The sequence below is a fragment of the Hetaerina americana genome, unplaced genomic scaffold (genome assembly GCF_022747635.1).
Source record: "Hetaerina americana unplaced genomic scaffold, ioHetAmer1.1.p SCAF_11, whole genome shotgun sequence".
Taxonomy (NCBI): Eukaryota; Metazoa; Arthropoda; class Insecta; order Odonata; family Calopterygidae; genus Hetaerina; species Hetaerina americana.
The window spans coordinates 11,871,248-11,893,505 of NW_027286181.1; the positions used below are offsets into that span (position 1 = coordinate 11,871,248).

The 22,258-nt window shown below is 39.9% G+C and overlaps 1 protein-coding gene across 8 annotated transcripts in view; it reads left to right on the top strand.

Moving 5' to 3' along the window:
• The window catches only part of mtd (TLD domain-containing protein mustard), a 902,673-nt gene that overhangs the window by 780,844 nt on the left and 99,571 nt on the right, over positions 1 to 22,258 (top strand). For 7 of the 8 annotated variants that reach the window (XM_071599404.1, XM_071599399.1, XM_071599400.1 and 4 more), the window contains 3 exons: positions 718 to 880; positions 2,211 to 2,451; positions 3,751 to 3,828. In XM_071599404.1, the coding sequence (XP_071455505.1) occupies positions 718 to 880; positions 2,211 to 2,451; positions 3,751 to 3,828 (482 nt within the window). The remainder of the gene's footprint in view (positions 1 to 717; positions 881 to 2,210; positions 2,452 to 3,750; positions 3,829 to 22,258) is intronic. The other variant, XM_071599402.1, reaches the window with a different exon arrangement.

The window sequence follows — 22,258 nt, forward strand, 5'->3', positions numbered from 1 at the left end:
CAATTTCCAACAAAAGAAATTGAAACAATATGAAAGTGCATTTATGTGAGATGGAAGTATTTCTTTTGGGAATTCTATATGAAATACAGTTGTGTTAATAATGTTGATGTAAGCTTTGAGCATTATTTAGAATATCTGCTATGAAATAATGGGTTAATAACTAAATCTTTTCAGTTCACTTGGTCATATGTTTTCATGAACTGTAAAATAATTTAGATGGAATAAGAGTTTTCAGATCCCTTAATATTAATTTTTTATTTAACCCCATCTTTTATGGCATGTTATTATTTTGTGTGTTTTTATCATATAGAGAGCACTATTTCTTCCACAATTTCATACAATTTTTAAATGTGCCTGTAGAAGCACCACCCACTTTGTGAAGATCAAACATAGCCATTGAAACTGTGGAAATTTTCATTGTGTAATTGTAACTGTAAATTGATGGAAAATTATATGTAGGTACTGCAAAACTTTAATAGAATAAATAATTGCATTCAGCATATTTCATGCCTGGACCATTGAGAAGAAAAATAAGTGCAGTTTTTATTATTCAGTAATCCATTGGATCTGGAACTTCATCTGACCTATGAAATCACTTTGTGAAACAACCATAGCAGATTTTCTAGCTGTTTTTTCTTAGGTGTTTCCTAATCATTATGATGACTCGCTGAAATAACATCGGGAAGTCTAATGCTGTTCTCGATTTTGTGTGGTTAGAGCTGATACCTCGGCCGGCACGTTCCTGTGAGGACCCACCCCTGTACCTGCGGCTGAGGATGGGGAAGCCCAAGGACCGAAAAATACCCCGATCCACCCCCATCATGTCCTATGGCAAGAAGAAGATGCGCCCTGAGTACTGGTTCAGTGTCCCACGGAACAGGTGGGCTGCCATTTCTTTACTCCTGACAATTTTGACAGCATTGACCATTGTACTTGGCAAACCACCCACTTTTTTTGTAGGGCCTTTGAATTAAAGCGTAAACTTTGGGAAAAGAAAAAGTTGCAAAATGCTTAGCTGCTGTTAACGTACCTTTCCGTCCTCTTCGTGGTGTGCTATCATGCCTTGAAATTTTAAATAAATTATGTTTGTCAAAATAAATTGATAAAAAATTTCCATTAAGTAAACATTTAATCTAGATTATGTTTATTATTTTCACATTTTTATTAGAGGGTGCGACAGCACAACTTCCTTTTTTCAAGTGCAAAACGCTTTCGAAAAAGGAAATTATGTTGCCGCACCCAGTATTTAGAATATTTTATTATTTCGGGAGTAATGTAAGTTATGGAGACACAATACTCTCCATTATTGCCCCATGTAAGAAGTAGGATTCCAGAGAGTGAACTGCAGCCAAAGGGCTAAAACTCAAAAAAGTAAGGGAAGAAATTAGAATGAGGCTAACAAATGGTCTTTAAAAGAGGAAAATGAACCATTATTCATTTCCTAAACTTCAATGGGAAATGGCTTTTTTTTACTTCATTTTTCTAATGCAAAGTGAGATAATTTTTAATAGAAAGTAGCAAATGAGGGAAACTAACTTTAAATCAAATAAGATACTGAATCAGGGTGCTATACAAATCAAAAATGTTTGGCGTGCCTCAAATTCTTATATGAAAAGGATATATTTGAGGCAATCAGTTAAAATATTTTAGAAAGTAAATTGTAAAATATTTTAATAATAAAATTGTGCTCTGAAAATTTTATCATTTTTTTCATATAAAAATTTTTTTTGCCCGATCATTGCAATCTTCACATAATGACAGGGGTCATTACATTGTAATAAATATGTTGCTCATGCATGATGTATGAGTAATAATAGTCATGCATTCTTTATGTGTGTGTCATTCTGTGGTACATGTCAATTGTGAATAGGAGTTCAAATATCTTCCACTAATGGTGCTTTACATAATATATACTACCATTTACCAATAGTCATTCTAAACAGTCCCATCTTACTGCCATTAATTAATTTTTGGAAAGTAAAAATTGGCCTAGAAGCTCATGCATTATGTGAGCATATCAAGATAGACTAAGATGAAAATGAAAATTCCAGTATCCATTATGAAATATAAAATTTAAACAATGTATGACCAGATGACAGTGTTTTCGCGTTTCATTCTTATCGACTATATTCTCTATGTCATAAGCTTGACCAGCATAATTAAAAAGGTTAATTATTATTAACTATTACTATTGTTATTAAATTGTGCAGGGTGGATGACCTGTACTCCTTCCTCATGCTCTGGGTCCCCCATCTGTATGGTGACTTGGACGAGATGGACCCGGCTGACAGGGGATACGAGCTGGTTGAGTCGGATTCGGAGCTGTGGGAAGAGGATGATGACGTTGGCGAGGAGGAGATTGGAGGGCGGAAAGGAGGCAAGGGCAAATCAAGGAGGAATGGAAGGGAAAGCGATGGAGACATTGGGGAGTTGACGAGAGAGTCGTGGGAGGTGAGTCACCATTTTGTTTCCTTCTCCACCGTATGCCCCCCTCCATGTCGTTATTGCCAGTTTGTGTTTTAAGGTGCCCACTAATTGGGCATCATGATCTATGAAATTTGGTAAAAAAATTGAAATGTAGTCATCACACTTTTGGCCCTCTTATTTTGTTGCTAATATTTATTGCCATTGCTCCAGTAATGGTAGTAAATGTGAGCTAATTTATCTTTTAAAAAGTAACCCTTGTTGACTAATTGTGAGCATTTTCATTTAGGCTTTTAAAAGATATGTTTTGTCTTATACATAAGTTTTGATAGTTATAGCTCTAGAATTATTTGCTGAATTTCATATCTCCTTTACTATGGAAATATTTTTGGCTCTTAATTTGGGTAGATTTTACGCAGGTTAGTTATTTATGTGGGTGTAGTGGGTGTATCTGTGGTTTATTTTGTGCAAATTAACAGCCTTCACTTTTTAATTCATTTTCGAAAAACCTGAGGGTTAGCCTTTTTGAATCTAGCAATAATGTCTTTGTGACCTGATAATTTTTAGGACTTAAGCGTATTTCAGTAATCTTTAAGAATGCCCAATATGTTCATGAATCTGAATGGAAGGGTTATCCAGTTATTCTTGAAGTAATTATATTTTAATATTAAAGTATTTACTGCTATGGAATAGTTCATTCCTCACATTTTAGCTGCTAGATATCGTGTAATATTGCAGCTGAATATTTGGTTAGAAGTCATTTTGGATTTTCTTTGGCTGCATTGGTGATTATGTGGGAGAATAATATTTTATAGAATCATTAAATGTGTTTTCATTTTACTAAAACCAATGGCATTAAATTTTGTGTTTGATTTGTGTTTTGAAATGGTGCAAATTCTTTGGCCATATTTTTTCATGAATGCCATCTCAAGTCATTTTTTGTCATGGATGTGATTTTACTTCATATGTTAGGTGATATCCATTTCTCTGTTGGTTTTATTCAAGGCTCATTTAGTTGTGTAATTTTAGACTCATTTAGATGATGGGTTTAAAGGAATTACTACTCCCCTCACATCTTCCATCCTAGTTCTTCTTGCCCTATTATACTAACACAGTTATCTCTCTCCCCTCCTCCTTCTGGTCTGTCTTCCCCTCTCCATCACCTGTCAAATCGCCTAATGTTGATCCTTCCCTTGGCTTCCTGCCTACCCATCCATCTTTCCATCCATCTCTCTCTTCGACTATCTTTCTCTCTCTCTCTCTCACTCTCTTCTTCTGCGAATCCATCTTTGTGCCATTTTCCCACCATTCATCTCTTCATCCCAGGTTATCAAGGCACCATATGTTAAGCTCTACAGTATATTGAAGACCCAGACTATCTCAACTGAGTCAGAAAACCCAGAGGTGGGAGACCCAGCCTCTTTTATTATTAGTGTCATCATCGCTTAGCTTTGTGTAGCGCACCTATATTGTCTCAGTGGAAGTGATGCATATGCCATTATTATTTTTTCAAATTTTTACCTTTTTAAATACTTACCTTTTTAAATACTTATCCCACTTTTGCATCCAATGGGGTGAATGACGGTAAATTATGTAGTATTTGAAGCCTCAGTAATATTTAAATGTGACAGTTACCATGGAATGTAAAGTTTCACCTCTTTGTAATTTTTAGCAAATGCCGTTGTCATGTTAAAAATTTTTTTTATGGATCATGTTCGCATTTTTTTCTGAACTGTCAGGATTATTTTACTCACAATATCTGAGACAGAATGATGGCCTTAAATGTGCAGTTTTCATGATTTTCACCTTTCCTGATGGTTTGTATTGCATTTATTCGCTTTACATAATCAGGTAATCCTCCATGTTTTTTTTGAGCAGGCTTCATATTTTACAATAGGTCAGATTTCCTAAGCGTCACTTCTCCTGAAATACATGCTAACATTGACATAGGCAAAATTTTGAGCTGGTTTAGGAAATAAATGAGTAGCCTCTTTGATTTTTAACATTTTTTTCATTATGACTCCTTAATCCTGTAATATCCTTGCACATATTCTATAGTTAGTCGCTTAGCTAGTAATCACTTTAGTATAGTCTTGATGTAAAGCATCACTTGAAGTTAATGTGATGAAGCATCACTGGTTGAGTCTGCTGTGTGATCAATCTGATAAATATTGTGTCATTGTTTAAGAAAAAGGTAAGTTATTCAAGTTACTGTTATTGTGTGTGTGTGTGCTCTGTTGTATCGTCTCTGTGTTTTCAGGCATTTAATTTATGGTATGTGCTCCATGACAGCTATTTCTGAAATTCGAACATCTCAAGTGTCGATATTTTATTTTGACATATAGTTATGTTCTGATTCTGTCTTATTGTTATACATCATTTATGATTTGTACCATTGCTCTAGCATATTCTAGCCGTTGGGTATTAATTATAAGGGATAATAATTTTAAGAATCAAATCTTTCAATTAAAGGACATTTTTCTCATTTTCATTCGACTAGTATTAAACACCGAACCTAGGATTGAAATACTGATGATGATGATGAGTAGTAAACACATGCTACCTAAAGTTGGCAATGTTGGATATCTTAAGAAGTATGTGTGCTAATTAAAAACAGTGATATTTCAGTAGATTTTGTGGTAATTTTTACCCTTTAGAGAAACTTCTTAAAATGTGCTACATTAGGCGTGTTCGTCAGCATTTGATTGGATCCCTAAGGAACTTCATTTCGTTTGGAGCTATGCGTGGTGTGTTTACTTGTAGGAAGTATTTTAGGAAAAGTAAATGAAATTAATTAGTACTCCATTTTCATGGGCTTCGTGAATGGATGTTGGAGTGATAAGCTACCAGTCATTACCTTCATTTTAGCTGTTATACAAGGGTAATTTGAAAAGTTCTCAGAATGGAATAGGAAATAAAGTATTTACTTTCCTCAGTGAAACTTTTTGATTTTTCAATATACTGTATGCAAATGCATTTGGTCCAGTGATGTTCCAATGTCTTGATCCCATCTCGAAAGTTAGATTCCTTTATGCTGGCAAAATATCAGGCTACTTCGGCTACTAGTTCTTTGTTTGAAGAGAATCTCGAGGAAAATTTTGAGTTTGGGGAAGAGATGGAAACCTGATGGAGCCAAAGCAAGTGAATAAGGTGGGAGTGGCAACAATTCGTATCTTAGTTCCCGTATTTTTGTCATGGCAACAACACTTATGTGTAGGCAAGCATTGTCTTGATGAATGATGGCTTTCTTCCGTGCCAAACCTGGCGTTTTTTCATGTATCTTTTGCTGTAGTTGGTCCATGCCCCTATTAATGTAATTGAATCCTAACGAAGCCCACACAATTATGTATTGTTCTATGGCGAATAAATCTATCTATATATCTTCCCAGAGCACTGACTCGTTGCACTAGTGCTGACATCTGGTGGTGATTCTGCGAACCTTTCAAACTACCCTCGCATTATCAATGCTGGAATTCATAATGTAATGGGTACTTGGAGAATAGAAGCTGTTGGAGGAAAAATCCCATCATCTTTTTGTTTAGGTTGAAGTTTGTGAGCAGTGTCATAGAGTGGTGGTACCTATGTTTACTGTTATCACCAGGTGTTGTGCTCACTGGCTTGATGTCAATGCCAATGCATTGAAACCTTGAACATGTGCAATTGGAACTCTGGTCTGTAAAAGTTTCCAGCAGTAAATCAGTTATGAAGATCTTTATTTCTTTTGATACCAATTCAAATTAGCATTAAGGGTTTTAATGTGTTTGGATATAAGGAAACAATAAAATGAATGGAGCAATGATAATATGGTTCAAACTATGAGAAAAAATCAACACACACCAATACAGGCAGGGAAAATCGATGCAAATATATTAAAATAACAAATTAGGTGATACAGAAGGTGCAGATAGTCATGAGATATTTACTTGGAGACTAGAGAGAAAAAGGTGATTAGGGAAACAGGAATGATAGAAATTTGAGAGGGCATGTAGGCATATCAATCACGGCTAGGCAGTTGAGAGATTGTTAAGCAATTTACTGGATTAAATAAAACGATTTGCTTGTGGTTATTTTCTGTAAGGCGACACCCTCCTATCCGATGGGCTCTGCCAAGGCACGTGCAACTTCTCACCCCGCTTCCCGTTCGATTCTTCGCGCTCCCGCCCCCGTCCCTTTGCCTTTCCCACCCCGTTTCACTCCCCACTCTCGTCTCCTTGTACGGAAATCGCTCGGTCTCCAGCCGGTGATCTCCTCGCTCACCCCGGCCGGCACACCGACCGCGCGGGGGTTGCGTCAGAAGAGCCCGCCCCGCCGCGTTTCCCTCTCTCTCTCTCTCTCTCACCAGCGTCTAAGACGCCCTCCGCATCCCGAAGCAGTAGCCGCGTGATCGCGATGACGAAGCGCGGGGGACGACCTCGTCACCCGTGCGCAAGAACCAGGCCCCCCCACCTCTTCTTTGAGTGAGTCTCGCCTAAAGCTTTATCCGACTGCGTTTCGGAAACGAAGCGACAACCGTGATGGCACTCCCGAGGGCTGTTCAGATTATAATACAGCAGTGGAGATTTTGTGACGCGGTCATTGATTCATTTTCTCCCGTGCGTTAAACTCTCTCACTGACCCTAAGGCGATTTCACTCTAGGTGGTAGAGTTTGCCATCGTGGGTATTGTAATCAAACTCCCCGTTTCTTGGATGCGTCAGGGAAATCTTCGTTTTATATATCGGGTTTTCGCAGCGCGAAATTTGGATGGTGGTAACGTTTTCATTCTACATCGAATTAAATGCGATAATGCCCGTGTAATGAGAATTCTTTATCGCACTCGTAGCATCGCGTTTACCTAATCTTTGCAAATTTTTAATATAGCGTATCTAACGAATGGCCATGGTTGCGAATTGTCTTAAAATTACGAATATTCCTAAATATAATTTTAAATGGGCCTCAGTATTGTAGTAAATAGTTATTTTATTTGCATAGACTGGTGTTGGAAATCGTCCGAAAGCTTTCCGACTCCAATTTGTGGTAAATAAAATTAAGTTTCACGTGACTTGTCGGAACACTGAAGAATTCTGCATGTCCGGGTTTTCACCGCGTTGTTGTTTGAAGCCGACAACAGTTTCGCCGAAGTTTCATCCGGCGTCTTCAGGTCGAAGAGCATCTTCGACCTGAAGACGCCGGATGAAACTTCGGCGAAACTGTTGTCGGCTTCAAACAACAACGCGGTGAAAACCCGGACATGCAGAATTCTTCAAGCCACCGCCGCGAAAATCTACGCAGCCATTGTCGGAACACTAATTTAAATAATCTTCTCTGACTTTTGCTATTTCCTTCGTACGTCATGTTTATTTAGACTTGCAGTTGGGGTGATATTTTGTTATCTCTCCACTTGACGCTCATATGAAAGATTTGGTGTGATGGAATGCGATGTATATCATATATTTAATACAGTTTTGAATTTTACTCATTGAATTGGAAATTGTGAAGAATAAATCATTATCTTCCTACTAAATTCTACTGGAAACCAATGTCAATAAAAATAAGTCCCGAGTACTAGAAGCAACGTGTCTAGTATTCACGAACTTGAAATCTCACTCCTGTCTTAACTATTGCCGAGTATGCATATGAATATCGTTTTTGATTCTGTCGAACTCTTCCCTCATAGGTGAATTAAAAAAATGTCCGAAAAACGTGATAGCCTTACTGACTCTGATACACATCTAATTGTTCCAGTATTTTTTCTTGTATAGGAAATGATCCCAATTAATTGAGCCGGAATTCCGTCGTAGATATGTTGGCATATTTCACTTTTATAAGCACATTAGACTGCATTCCTACTTCAGGTTAGGATATTGCCGTTCGGATATTTTTAATGGCACGTGTTTACTTTATAGCTCATTATGTTGTAGTCGGAGGACGTAATATTATAATTGTTAAATATTTTTCGGAAACTCAATTCGATGGCTCATTGGGACGCAAAATAAGCGGTGGACCTTTGCAATCTGACTGCAGTTGTGATTGTAAAAAATATAACTTTTTAATTCTTACTTTAAAATTCTTGTTATGATGTATAATTTTTAATATATGGTGGTATTAGTAACCTTAAGGGTTCGGGGGAGATATCATGCGATAGTACATTGGATTTTTAATTCAACATCTCAACCTACTTTTATTAGAGTTTCGGAGACGATAGGAATTTACGAGGCCTGCTCGAGGTTACCGCAGGTGGGCGGAAAGGTTGGGAAACACGTCTGTAACATCGCGCAATACTTGCAAGAAAAACCATAATCGATCGCAAATTGAGAGATTGTGGTGTATTTTTCCGAGCGTGTTTTTCTATCCCCTTGCGCTCGTATATTCTACCATTTTGGTGATTCATACTTCGGCTATAAGAAATGCACAGGAGTTCTTGAGGCAGTGAAATGAAGCCAACTTCCAAGACTTGCGTCGCCAGAATCATAGCGTTTTCGGAGCACGTTCCAGAAGTATCGTAAAGTTAATCCAAGTAGGACTTGACGTATTTCCACGGTATGCTGCGACAATATCAGATTACAAACAATAGAGACATCTCCGTGCCGTTTCAGCGTAAAGTATTCGTGATTTACGTGCATTGCTATTTTAATCTTTGATCTATTAGATAAATAATAGTTAGGGGCATATTGTAATGGTCTAGTTTTCATCGCTATTGATAAGTAATTGGGTCTTAGAAGTCTCCATGTATTATTACGCAAATATTCGGCATGTTTCACCCCCTCCTAAAGAAAGAAACCTTGCTTAAGCTCCCTTAATTTATGGTCCTATCCGTTTGTCCTCATTGACTCGAATGACCCGCCAGTATACGATGACTGGTCAGTACAAATACTATCGCATACGCTATCCAATCCGTAATCGCTTAGGAACCGACGGCTTTGCTCTAGAGACTTCTGTATTTTGGGCGCTAAAATATTTAAGCCTCGCGTTGAATTACGCTGCTAAATACCACCCTCTCTTCCTTCTACCAAAAAGTAACCCTTTTGTCATTTCCCCCTTCCACCCGAGAACGCTACGTAATGGCATTGACCCAGTATAATTCCTGTTACTTGAGACATGGATGAACTCACCTTGGACGACTCTGTATGCACTGATATCTAATCGGCGAGAGCATTTTTAGCGCGAGAGTTTCGAAGTGAATACAGCTTCTTAATGTTTTTATAATGAAAGGAGTATGGCAGGGTCCCTCATTATCGCTCTCGATATGTAATTTATGTATTGAAAAATGTAATTAATTAGATCAAGGTAAATCTAAGATTTGGCATACGAATATACGGAGGAAGAGTAGTTATGCTTCAATTCGTTGCCGATATATTTATACCCTCAGATAAGACCATGCAATTATACCAGTAGGTATGAAAAACCAGATTGAAAAGTACAAACACGAGATAAACAAGATTAAAACTAAGGCAAATGTCTGCAGTCGACATAGGGAAGATTATCTCCAAATTAGACTCAGGAAAGGTTCGCTGAAACAAGCGGGAGAGTTCTGCTATTGTGACAACAAGATTTCCAGCGATGGAATAAAGTAAAAATGATATAGTAGGGAGAATAGGAATTGCCAAGGTGGCGTTACCCAGGAAACAACTACTAACGACAAGTAGTACAAGCATGAACATAAGGAAGAGATTCGTTAAAAGTTAAGTGGATCGGTGACTACTTTCCTACGAATGTAAGACACGAGCAATAGGAGCAGCATAGGAAAGAAGATTGTAGGCAACGGAAATGCGTTTCTACAGAAGAATAATAAAAATGCAATGGATGGGCAGAGTGACAAATTAAAAAGTGTTTAGAAGATTGGGTAAAGAGAGAGGCCAATGGAGGGCATTTGTGAGAAGAGTAGGGGGAAATTGATTGGACACATCCTGAAGGGTGATAGCATGCTGGAGACCATAATCGAAGGAAACATAAGGGAATGAATTTCGGAAAGAAGATTATGAAAACACTCGTGTGTTGGAAGCTCTAAGGGAATGAAGAGATTGGCAGGGAACATGAAAAAATGACTCCAACCAAACCTCGGATTGACAGCCGTTGATGATGAATGGTTTTCTGAAGACCTTTAATACGTATGCAATGTTTATTAAATTTTTTTATTATCTCCTCGAGTGTTTTTCTCGTCAAATAATCACGTCTTTTAAATCCGAAGGTCGTTTTGATATATGAGGGATGAGAACACCTTGTCTTAAGTCATGCGGAGGTGGGATTAGTGCATTTTTTGGTTTGGAGTGAGGTTGGAATTCACGTCGTATCTCCACATGATTAGGCTACGGCGCCACCTTCATAACATCCAGAAGTAGTTAATTATGCTATTACTTGTTAATCTTTATGGTAGAATCCATTTATTTTTGCTTTAATCCCAAAACCCTAGTTTGAGCGGAGTTTGCCATATTCATTAATATTCATAGCCGAAAAGGGACGCAATAAAAATGTTGGAAATATGGAAGTTCGGTTTTGGTTTGACAAGGGGATCTTGCCGGTTCACGTTTTGCCTGAATTCTTCTGTTGGCAAAGGATGCTGCATCTTCCGCGTCTGTCTGGCACTCGCACATCCGTCCCATTGCCACCTTCTTAGAGGATCTGGTTTTACTGCGAGCTGAATATTTGGGTTGCCTCCCGGAGTCATTTTCCCCCTCCCTCCTCGCCGTGTCCCTCTCACACCATTCCGCGAAAGAGACGAGTCGCCAGGACAATTGCAACGGTCGCCGGCAAAACTGAGGAAAACTGCCTTCACCGTCGAGTTCAACTGCGGTAAATCCAGGGTAAGCCTAGGGCTTCCACCGCCCCCCCTCCCATTCTACTTCCGTTATGATATTTTTTTATTTCGGTTCAAATAAATTGTTGGAAATTTTCGATAAAAAAAGATGAAATGTATTAAGCAAAACTTTGAAATTTCAGTCCTTATTGACTTCATTCGTTTCTCTCCCGGCACCCCCCCCCCCTCGAAAGTCGACCCTAGGTCTAACTCTGGAGAGGTCACCTTCCCTCTTGATGAAGTTGTGCATAGCTGAGACACACGGAAATACCATTAAGCATCAAGAAATCGATAAATAAAACTAATATCGTCCCTAGTTATTCCGTTCCGGTTAAGATAAAATGTTCCTTACTTAATGGGAGTTGAACTAGCCTAATGTTCATTACGTGTGGTGGAATTTATTTTTCTGCAATTAGCGCAAACAGTAAAAAAAATCAGTTAAGACAATTCCCGTTGGACATTAGCGCGAACTTTTTTCGTGTTTCGTGATTAATGCAATGCTCGCAGTCTAGTAACGTGGACATTAAAAATGCATTCAGATGTTTACTTCAGTTTTCCGATAGATTTCCCTTTAACTCAAAATAACTTTGTAAATTTTATTTTCGTGTGTACATTTAATGATAATAATTCAAGAAACAAACTTGTACGTATTTGACATGACTGAACGCTTTCGGCTCTGATGAAGGCCCACAATATTCTTATTTTCACTTTCGAGTGACCTTTGATGAGTGCTCGGTGTGATTTCATGTAAAAACAAACAAACAGTAGACCGCATTAACGAACAGTTACGACAGGGGCACTAATAATGAGTTTTTCACACACCCCCACACGACTTCATCGTGTCGACAATGAAGTACCTTTTATCGGCATCAGTCCTGGTGCCCGGCACAAAATGTTACACCCCCAGGCGACGACGACGCTGGTTCGAAGGCCACGGAGCAGATCTGGCGGCGTTACAATTCCCATACCATAGGTTACAGCCATTCCGTGACCGTCCGCACACATCTCCGCAGGAAGACTCGCATGTGGGTGGTTAGGCGAGAGGCGATGAGGGCACGGGGTGGAAGAGGTAGAAGGGAGAGAGGTTCGGGAAATCCAAAGAGTGGAGGACGAGAGAAGTCCCTCCGTGGGGGCGGGGAGGGGCAAGGGGAAGTCCGGGAGGAGTCTCCCAGGAGGAGTGGGTGGGGTGGCTGTGGGACGGCGACCCCTTTTCTCGCGGGCGAGGTGGCCGGGGGGGGGCGACCGCAGAGCACAGTCCGTGGCGGACGAGGAGGCAGTTTCCCTCGCCCATCCTCCCGTGGCGGATGGCCAGTGAGATTTCGGTCCAGAGGGGCAAATATGAAGTCCATTCTGTCTTCTCTGTCGTCGTCCTCGGCGGGTGCGTCCTCGTCGCCGTCCCCCGGGGACCGGCGCCGGGTGGCCCCGGCGTCCGGACGTCCCGGCTCCCTCCGACGCTTCCCGGGCCTCGACGGCGTCTGCAGGCTCTCGTTCCGCCTGGCGGCCCACGTCACCTCGCGGCAGAGGTTCTCCGTCATGGACCGCCTGGCCGGCAGCGTGGCCCGCATCGTGAGTAGTGGTGTTCCCTAAGGAGGCGGCATGTTGTCATTGTTCGCCCTGTTTCCTCGATGCCTAGAGACACTGCTTTGAAAGACATCGGATATGTGTGGAGGCTTACACGTTCGTATCCCTACTATTGGAGTTCCAGGTGCGATTGCTGGAGTTAAGACTTGTTCGGCGATCTTCTGGTCGCTGTTGTGTGGAGGAACGAAATCTCGACCCCTTTGGCTCTGTTGAGGTGAGGCCAAAACTGACGCATGGCCTCCGTCTTCTCTGACCTTGCCCATATTACCGATGCAGCATTAATGCGCAGATGATATGTTAACATTTGATAGCCGTTATGTCTCCAGAAAAGGCACTTGCTCTCCGTAATGTTTTGCAGTCTTCGTGGCGAAGAGATGTTTCTTTCGTATTACGTCATAGTCCCGGCACGCATTTATATTTCCGTATACACATACTCGTTCAATGATCTTTCTCATTATTTATGGCGACCACCTGGTTTGCCTCTATTTTTCCGTTGTCTATCAAGTATGTGACCAAAGTAAAACTGGAATTTTTGTCTCATTGAGCATTGTAATGGACTGTGATACGTAATTTCAGCCCCTTGTCCACAACTTTCGTTCGGCTTTCTTTATTGGCTAAAATATCTCGCACAGTACCTCTGTCCATCGAAAACCAACGTTTATACTTGTATTTTTGTCCCATTCCACCCTTTAAAGCCACGTTTACCCAAACAAGGGGAAACTCAAATTGTAAATCTAGCAAACTAAGAGTTCGTCTCATTGATTGGAGCAGGATTGCAAACCTTTGCTTTAATCTTCATGGATACGAACGAAGGATACCGAATAAAACAGAAGATCAATTGAAAAAACCGGATGGATGTTTTGCTTCAGTTTTATGAGAATATCTTGCTGTTGTATGGAAAGGACAATCCCTCAAAATCGTTCTGTGCATTGATACTACAACCTTATGGACTGTCTTCTCTCTAACTATCGAAGAAAACTCTTGTGATTTTAGCCTTCGAATTTTTTGTCAGCGTGTCAGTGTGAATCTCCCCTCTTAGATTTGAGTTAATCTCCAGTTGTTCTCGAGAATGGAGCGCGAATTAGGTCCCACAAGTTACCCAAGTCCTTAGTTTCGTGCATCAAGGCTCACGTGAAGTCGCTGATGAAAGCTTTGTTATGTCGTGCAAATCGCAAAATGTGGATAGTTTCTTAAAAGGGACGGCCTCGGAAACTGGCATAATCGGCGTGTAATGGTGTCGCAGTAAGTGCTAACAGATGCTCGCCATGACGAGAGGAAGCCCATGGACGAACTTTCTGATAGATAATGTGGCCAAAACGTAAATGGTGTAGGCGCAGTTCTGCGAGCCACATCATGGCAGTTCGCCTTTTGGTGCATTGTCTAGTGCATTGCTGGGTATAATTATGCACAAGAAAACCGTGGATGTGGGTGGATGATCAGTTTGGTGCATCTATTCTTAATGTCGTCGGAAACCGGCTGAAATATTTATTCATAAATACATAAATCGAACTTGGAGGATATACCGTAATTTTTTCGGATAGTACGAACAATGATATTGACATTGGACATTCGAAATTATGTTTTGTAAAAGACAAACTGCATTTGACTACCTACCTATGTATAAAAGACTAACAAACTATGATCAAAATATTGTGGCGAAATTTCGTAAAAACTAATGGGCGTATAAAACAAATTCTGAATCATTAAATATACGTTAAACATTTAGAAAAAGAGACCTCTTTCAACACTATCAGAATGTAGCGGTAATCTTCTAAGCTTTTAATTACTAACATGTTTTTTAAACGGTACAATTTATATTAACCTTTTCACTGTGTATTAATTTATAGTGGTGTATTAAGTCAGGTGGAGATTGCCGCAGGGGAATTTCTGCGAGGTTTTTTATCTATTAATTATTCCGTAGTAATGGAAAGACGCCAGGTGGATGTTGCCGCTGAGGTTTTTTAGTCGGAATTTAATAAGGTCAGTCATCTTTCTGTTAAAAAAGAGAGTCGGGGGGGGGGGGGACTTTAAAGTAAAAAAAGGAAATTTCATGGACGAGTCAAAAATAGATAAAAACGGCCGAGATAGTTTTTACTTGTTAGTGGTAAAATACCCACTTCTCTAAGAAGGTGATTGATAGCGGAGGTAAATCGTGCCTTAGAACTTTTTTAACCAGAAGTTTTTGGAGTTGGCAGGAGGTTGAAAAGTTAATCCTGCGTCGTAAATTAGTGAGTCGTAATTGGATTCAATTGGACTTATCCCTCTGACTAGATTAGAATTTGGTTTCGTCGTGCAATTAAATTTTTTCACTGAATGTGAAGTTAATTGAGTACTTTTTCCATTACAATGGGAAGGATTTCGTTTATGTTTTAACAGAGTTATCGTACTTGTGCCTCTTGATTGCTCCGTTTAGTATCCTGAAATGAAAAGAAATACAGGATGCGTTTACCCTCTTGTTTGTCAATAATCGGGCGGGTACATTAAACAGATGAACATTGGGTACCAATTAAATGAAGAACAGATAGATTGAAGATGTTATTTTCCCCATGGACGACAAAGGATCAGAATAAAATTATTCTTGTCCGACCGAGCTGGGAGGGAAAGGTGTTTTGGGTCAAGGGTAGTCTGGTATGTAGTCGGGTATCTGTATTATGGTGATCCCCTACCACACACCCAATTATTGGCTCGCAAGTTACTAAATAAATAAATAATAATTAAATAATGATTTAATAATGCATTTAATTTCTCATTTTTACATGAATTTCCAGCAGTCTCTCGCTGTTAATGTGGTTGGCCGCGCTTGAACATTTTTTTGTGGGTCAGTACATTTGTCTGCTTTTCAATATTTAATTATCACCCTCAATTCAGCTTTTGAATCTTTTCCCGATTGCTAAGGTGGGGGGGGGGGCGTCAAATGGCGTGTTTGGTTAGGCGAGAATTGTTTCCTCTCGCAATATTTTAGGTGTTGCTTACTCGCGAAAAATCCAATATCGGAACGCGTTTAAATGGAATTAGCAGCTTGAACTTATGACGGAAATATTTCATTTTTCTTCTCTTCCGAGATTATGTACTTTTGAGGATTCAGAAGGGGTTTGGACGATTTGTGCGTGGAAGGCGAGCAATTCCGTGGCATTCCGCCTCAGTAGTCGTCCATCCAGCGTCCGGAGCTTGTATGCACGAGGCGTCAGGAGACCCCACCCCATGCCTGGCGAGACTCCGGTGTCCGCGTCGCTCGCTTTGAAGCCTCGCCGACGAGCTCCTGACTTGAAACAGGATCATAAAACGGTCTTCTTAATGAAGACGTTCGACCTCCGGCGAATGCCGAGCGGGGACTTGAAAGTTAACTCACGAAGGTGATCTTCATCCACATCAAACTCATCAAGTACCGCTGGGGCGTGAGACGGAATACCACATTCAGTCCCATGAGAGTCGCGTATGAGCGAGCAGTTCTTGGGAATATGCAAGTTCACGCCCGCTTTTAATTGCATGGTTATTGATCACATATCATTTTTTTACGGCTTCGTCCTATGAAAACTCGTGCATTTTGAACTTGAAATGATCAAATTAGAAACTGATATGGCTAGTGAGTGACAAAACCCCATCAGAATGCCTTAAATGCTTGCCTGTTTCGGGACGTACAGCTCAAGAAACACATCGGTTGAGCCACACCTGCTTTTAAGGGAAGAGCATTCTTGTTATGATCGTATGTAATACATTTTAGTGTGAGTGGATCTAGGAGGAGGGAAAAGATCCCTGATAATCCATATCCGGAAGAAATACTCGTGTTCCCAGGAGTGTGCATGTATTGGGGTATGCTCTATCTCCATCCTTTCGACTCGGGAAAACCTCTTTTGAGTAAAAAATTAAATTCAAATTTAATAGCGCGAAAAATGTTTTTGTTAAGGGGATACCACCGAGTGGAACAGCGGAAGTTAAGATGCATAACCTAATTACACTAAGACCCATACATTTATCCATTGACCTTTCGTTTTCCTGGCGCTGTGATCGGAAACCATTGCTATATCTATTATCTTCTATTAAGACTGTCCAAAATCTTTCCCCATTATGTATATGGGACTGTTTTGTCTCTCTACATGGTGCCCTGCAAGCCATCGCTAGGGTGTGTGGAAGGGGTGATTACACACCAGGCATGCAGCATTAAAAATTAAGCATTTATTGATTGTTAGTTATTATAAACACATTATATATATAATTATATATATATATATATATATATATATATATATATATATATATATATATATATATATATGTGTGTGTGTGTGTGTGTGTGTGTGTGTGTGTGTAATTCATGTATATATATATTCAGATTATATGTCTTCATCAATAAAGGTACGTGCACTGTGGTATCTAAGTGAGTTAAACTTTTCAATTTATACGAGGGGAGACTGTTGGTAACAAGAACGAAAATAACTAAAGAAATATGAGATAATGACAAAATATTAGCATGTGTCTCCGTGTGTGTCACTATCCTGGAAATGCTGTAGAAACCTGGGAATATACAGTTATTAGACCTTGGGGATGTGGAAAGCCAGTGAAAGTAATTAACGGAAATTACTGGAGCGAAACAATTCTGGTGTTGTGAATGTTTTAAAAATACCAGAAATGGTTCTATAGTTTTCTAAAATAAAAAACGAATGCATGGTATTGTCTACGTTAATGTAAAATGACTCATATGGTGTCACTGAACTGCAGTGATGCTGTTAATGGAGCTCTATTAATTAAGGCTTTTGAATGATACTGGTATACGACTTGCTCAGTTGGCATCACTGAATTTCTCCTCTGCCTATGATGAAATTATTGTTTTGAAACGGAGTAATAGCTTGATATATTCACGAATCTGGAGAAATAAAAACCGTGGTTCCAAAAAAATAAAATATTTTCTCTCGAACGTGATTATATGCGACAAGCTGTTTCTGTGTCCTAGATAAACTCGAGCCACCCGTATTCCAGTGTTGGCTCGCAGCCTTCCCCTGATGGAATCTTCCAGTTATATTTTCGTGGCATATGAAAGTATCAGTGGAAATTTCCTGTCCTTGACTTGGTGGCGTGATCCAGACGCGAGATTCGAGTTTCACCGAAATTCGCCAAGGTGAAGGGCGGAGAAACGCTAGGAATGGAAAATATCACAGTTTGTTGGGGTCTGCGAAAATCTTCCGGTTTATCCGTGGCGATTTTGAGCCGAAGTCGTCGTTGATATACGACACCACAACGTACTTCATTTATTTTTAATTTTCCCTCTCCTATTACAGCTGACCCATCCCCTTCATGATTGTGTTACGGGTTAAACTCGGTAAAACGTGTGAATCGAATTATATGTAGTTCTGCACTCGATTCCGAGTTCAAAATGCAACCATATTTTGGCGCTTCCATTAGAATTCAATCTGAAAATAATATAGCAGTTCCAAATTCCCATTTTTGTCAAAAATATCCTAAAATAATTACTCCAAATTTGATCTGAATGCATTTTTAGTGAAATTCAGAGCTGAAGTAGTTAAGAGCCTTACTTGAATCTTATGTTAATCATGTAAATAATTGATCTCTAGAAGCAATGGGGATGTCACTTTATGAAGTGGTCGAAACGTGTCAATAAACGTTCATTCGGTGGAATGACCGAGTCGTTTACCATTGGATCGGTACATTTACGTGTTAGTTTTGAAAAGAATTTTTATTCCTCCGCTTACGAAGGGAGTGTTGAGAGCGCTTCAGCATCAGATTACAGTGCCCGAAAGTTTGAACGCGGGTAACTGAGGTAAAATAGCTTCCTGTGAAGCACCCAATTCCAACGGTGAAAGCTGCGTTTTCGATTTCAGAAGGGTTTTAAAACGTGCTTTCATTTGAGGTTCTTGCTCATAAATTTCTAATTTTTATCATTCTGGGTGTCAAATTGGTCTACTTTCCCAGCGGCAATAAGGTTTAATGGTGTTTCCACTTCATTTGGACCCCGGCGAAGTCAACTCCCACCTTTGCTTCGCAGAATGGGCTTAAGTGTTTCCGGGGAACGTTATAGGTACATTAAAATGCCATTGTTATGCCTTTGGAAAATTTGCTCTCGATAAATAAAACTTTATTTGGGGAAATGCATGTGGTTCTTCTTATTGATTTTGTTGCTTAAGCCGTTAAAAAAGTAAAAAAAATACTTCGTTAATGCCACTCTGTTTGTCTTCGATCTTAGTTGGAGGAGATTTTTCGATTATTAAGAAAATAAATCAAGAAGTGATCCTGCTGGATGAGAACGTTGTGTGAAATTACGTGTTTTAATTCACTCCTTAAAAATGAGAAGATTTCACGAAGTATGGTATGAATCTGTGCCTTTTAATGAATCGTTTGTTGGATCATGATCCCGAAATTGTTGTTTAAAGTAATTCTTTTATAGTTAGCGAGCACACAATGGCCTTTTAGTGGTAACAAATGCTGTCGGAATATTTTAGTATTTCCCTAGCGAATTTGTTTCGTTACAGTCATGAGAATAAACAGGGATTCAGATGTTCAACTATAATTTGCGGCTCACGTGATCTGACATGATTTCTCAGAATTAGGCCCGAAGGCTTTTCATTGATGAAACGGCTGGTGGCTTTGTTTAAAATTATATACTCATCATTTGGGATCGATTAAGGGAGTCAAAAGAGATAATTTTACGTTAGATCAATCCGAATGTAAACTTTTGCTGTTACTATTGGATCGGGGACATTCCGTTTTCGTTCCAAGGCAGGAAATCCTAGGAATGTTTCACCAAATATTAACCCTTCACTGGAAATCAGAAAAAAATAGAATTAAAACGTAGATTACTGTGCAATAAATTACGATTGAAGGTGTCGTTTGTCGATGGGCAGTGTTGAACAAACTTTACATGTCTCTTATTATATTAAAGGAAAAATTGTGATTCGTACAATCTCATTAACCTTAAACGAGAAAATTATTTTAATTTTTACTGATCACCACCGCTTGCTCGATGAGGACCAGTCATTTTTTTAATAATCAAGCAACAAATAGTTTTATGAGTGCTCCACGCTCGTTTTTGAGCACCTGGAGCGAGTAAGGCTATGATATCGTGGGATAATAAAATTATCCAATTTTCCATGGTGGTTGAATCTGTGTAAATCGATCGCTTTATATGGAAGTCCACATTCCGTATTATGCGGTTCGAAATTCCGTATTCAATGCCAGTATATCATCCGGTACAACTTGAGTATAGACTTTTGTTGTGCCTTTTTTTTTACTCTGCGTTTAATTTTCACAAATTAGATTCTGCCAGTACTTCGTAAAAGGTCATGGTAGACAGTTTACAAATTTTCCTTGGGGTACCGTTTTCAGCTCCCACAACATTCAAATGACCGACGATGTCATCCTTTTTTTTATACCTGGGGCGAATAAGGCTATGGCTGCCCACTGCCACTCCATTGGGAATGGAACGGGAGAGGGCAGTTATAGATTGCGAGGCAATCAGTGATGCTCTCTCTCTCTCGAATTATTGATTTTGAGCAGAACAGGTATTTGCCGTTGTACATAATTTGGAAATACATGTGACTTGGCTCCAACTGAATCGCAGAGGTTCCTCGTCTCTAAGAAATTCGTTATTTTTTCTTGAATATCCCTAGCGTGTCTTCTTCCCCTTGGTCTATTTCTGACATGATTTCCTCGCCATCAAACCATATTTCGTTTGAAATATCAGTATCAGTTCTTTGAATGCACATATTCGTGTATTGTGACTCTATGTATCTTGCATATAGTTAACTTAATAAAATTTAATTGTATCGATAAATAGCGAGTTCGTAAATTTGTGATACAATGTGGAGTAAGGTGTACTTATTGCGTTATAGTTGTCATTCACTAAAATTCCAATCTTAAGACTGGTTTTGATTCAGCCATTCCTCTCTTTCAATGTTTATTCCTCACATCCTGATGGCTTTTCTGTTTTAAGTCCCTCTCAGTTAGCCCTATGTATTCATCTCGTGATCTTCCTCCTGGGATATATATAATCCTGTATAATCCATTGTACCTTAAGGTGGGTTCAATCGACCTTGCTTTTCTTTGCCGTAGAGGTTGTTTCTTTCCACTTCTGCTCTTCGTACTTTTTCCTCGTTTCCCATTTTAGCTGTCCATTAAATCGTCAGCATTCTCCTCTTCTGCACCACGAAGTTGACGATATGAAGCCCAACCTACCAAACTGTTTTAAAAATCTAAAATACTCCGCTGATAAGAAAGAGAACTTTCATTCTGCCAGAGGTTGCTTTTACGTGACACTCAACATTTAACTGCATTTCACAAGATCTCATCTATAAAGTTTTATATTAATTTTATACTTGTAAATGAATGATGTTTAGAAAAATGTATCCTTCAGAAATCTACCGCTGCTGGTGTTGAAGTGATGGATACATCTGGGGAATTTTCTGAAAGTCACTCGGTTTCCTTCCTATTTTATTTTCTGTTGTCGTTTTCAATCGTTAGAAAATGATCAGAAGTAATGCTGTTTTATTCATCGTCAACACTCCCTTAGCAGTTCTTTGAATCAGCCAAAATTTTGGATTTTTTTCGACTGCGGTTTCATTCAATTTGTTTCGATTGCAGTCCATCCGAGGGGTCGAATCGCAACCTTGTCCACCGTGCCAAGTGCCCAGTCCGCCCTCATTAACCTTTCATTTCGTTTGAACGCGACTAATTGTCGTCTTCGATAGCCTCGTTGCAGATAGAGTGAAGGCATTCGCGCGGCACGATGGATCGGGAGAGGGCAGTTTTGTAGAGTGCGAGGCAATCAGCGATGCTCTCTTGAAATTATTGATTTTGAACGGGACAGGTATTTGCCGTTGTACATAATTGGATCGGGTTCATTTCCTCCGAATACCGGTCGCTGCCGCAATCGGAACTTTTTTATTATTCTTTTTGTCGGTGAAGGGGGGAGGGCTAATTATTCACTCTCCCGTCTCGCCAGGGGTGCTCGGGAAGGCAGGGGAAGAAGAAAGAACCCGATGAAGCTATTAAGGAAGGGTTTACCCTCCATCGAAACCATCTGGTGGAAGGGTAAATGAGTGGACGCCCTCGGTTAATCCGCGTCGGTTTTCTCTACCTCCCCAGGGCCTCTGGTGAGTTGGGTTCATGTTTCAAGAAGCCGGGCTGGCTCACCCGGATAAAAAGAGCATTTCGTCAGGCCGCGAGGACAATGAATCCCCTCCTTCCTCGCCTCTGTCTTGATCCATCTCCGCTGTTCCGAGATGGTCCGCCGCCGGTAATTTGTTATTGTCTGAGCCCCGCGTTCGCACGGAACGTCTAAAAAATCTTATCCAGGGGGTGGTGGGTGGGGTATGGTCGTCCGCCTTAGCGCCCACCAGAGGCGAAAATGAGGCGCAAACGAGGCATGGGCTATTGTTATTGGCCGTCGTTATTTATAGCTATTCTTGAAGCGATCGCCATCCCAAGTACCATGTACTCTCGGCTCGTCTCTTTAATTGGCGCGTTCTGTAAA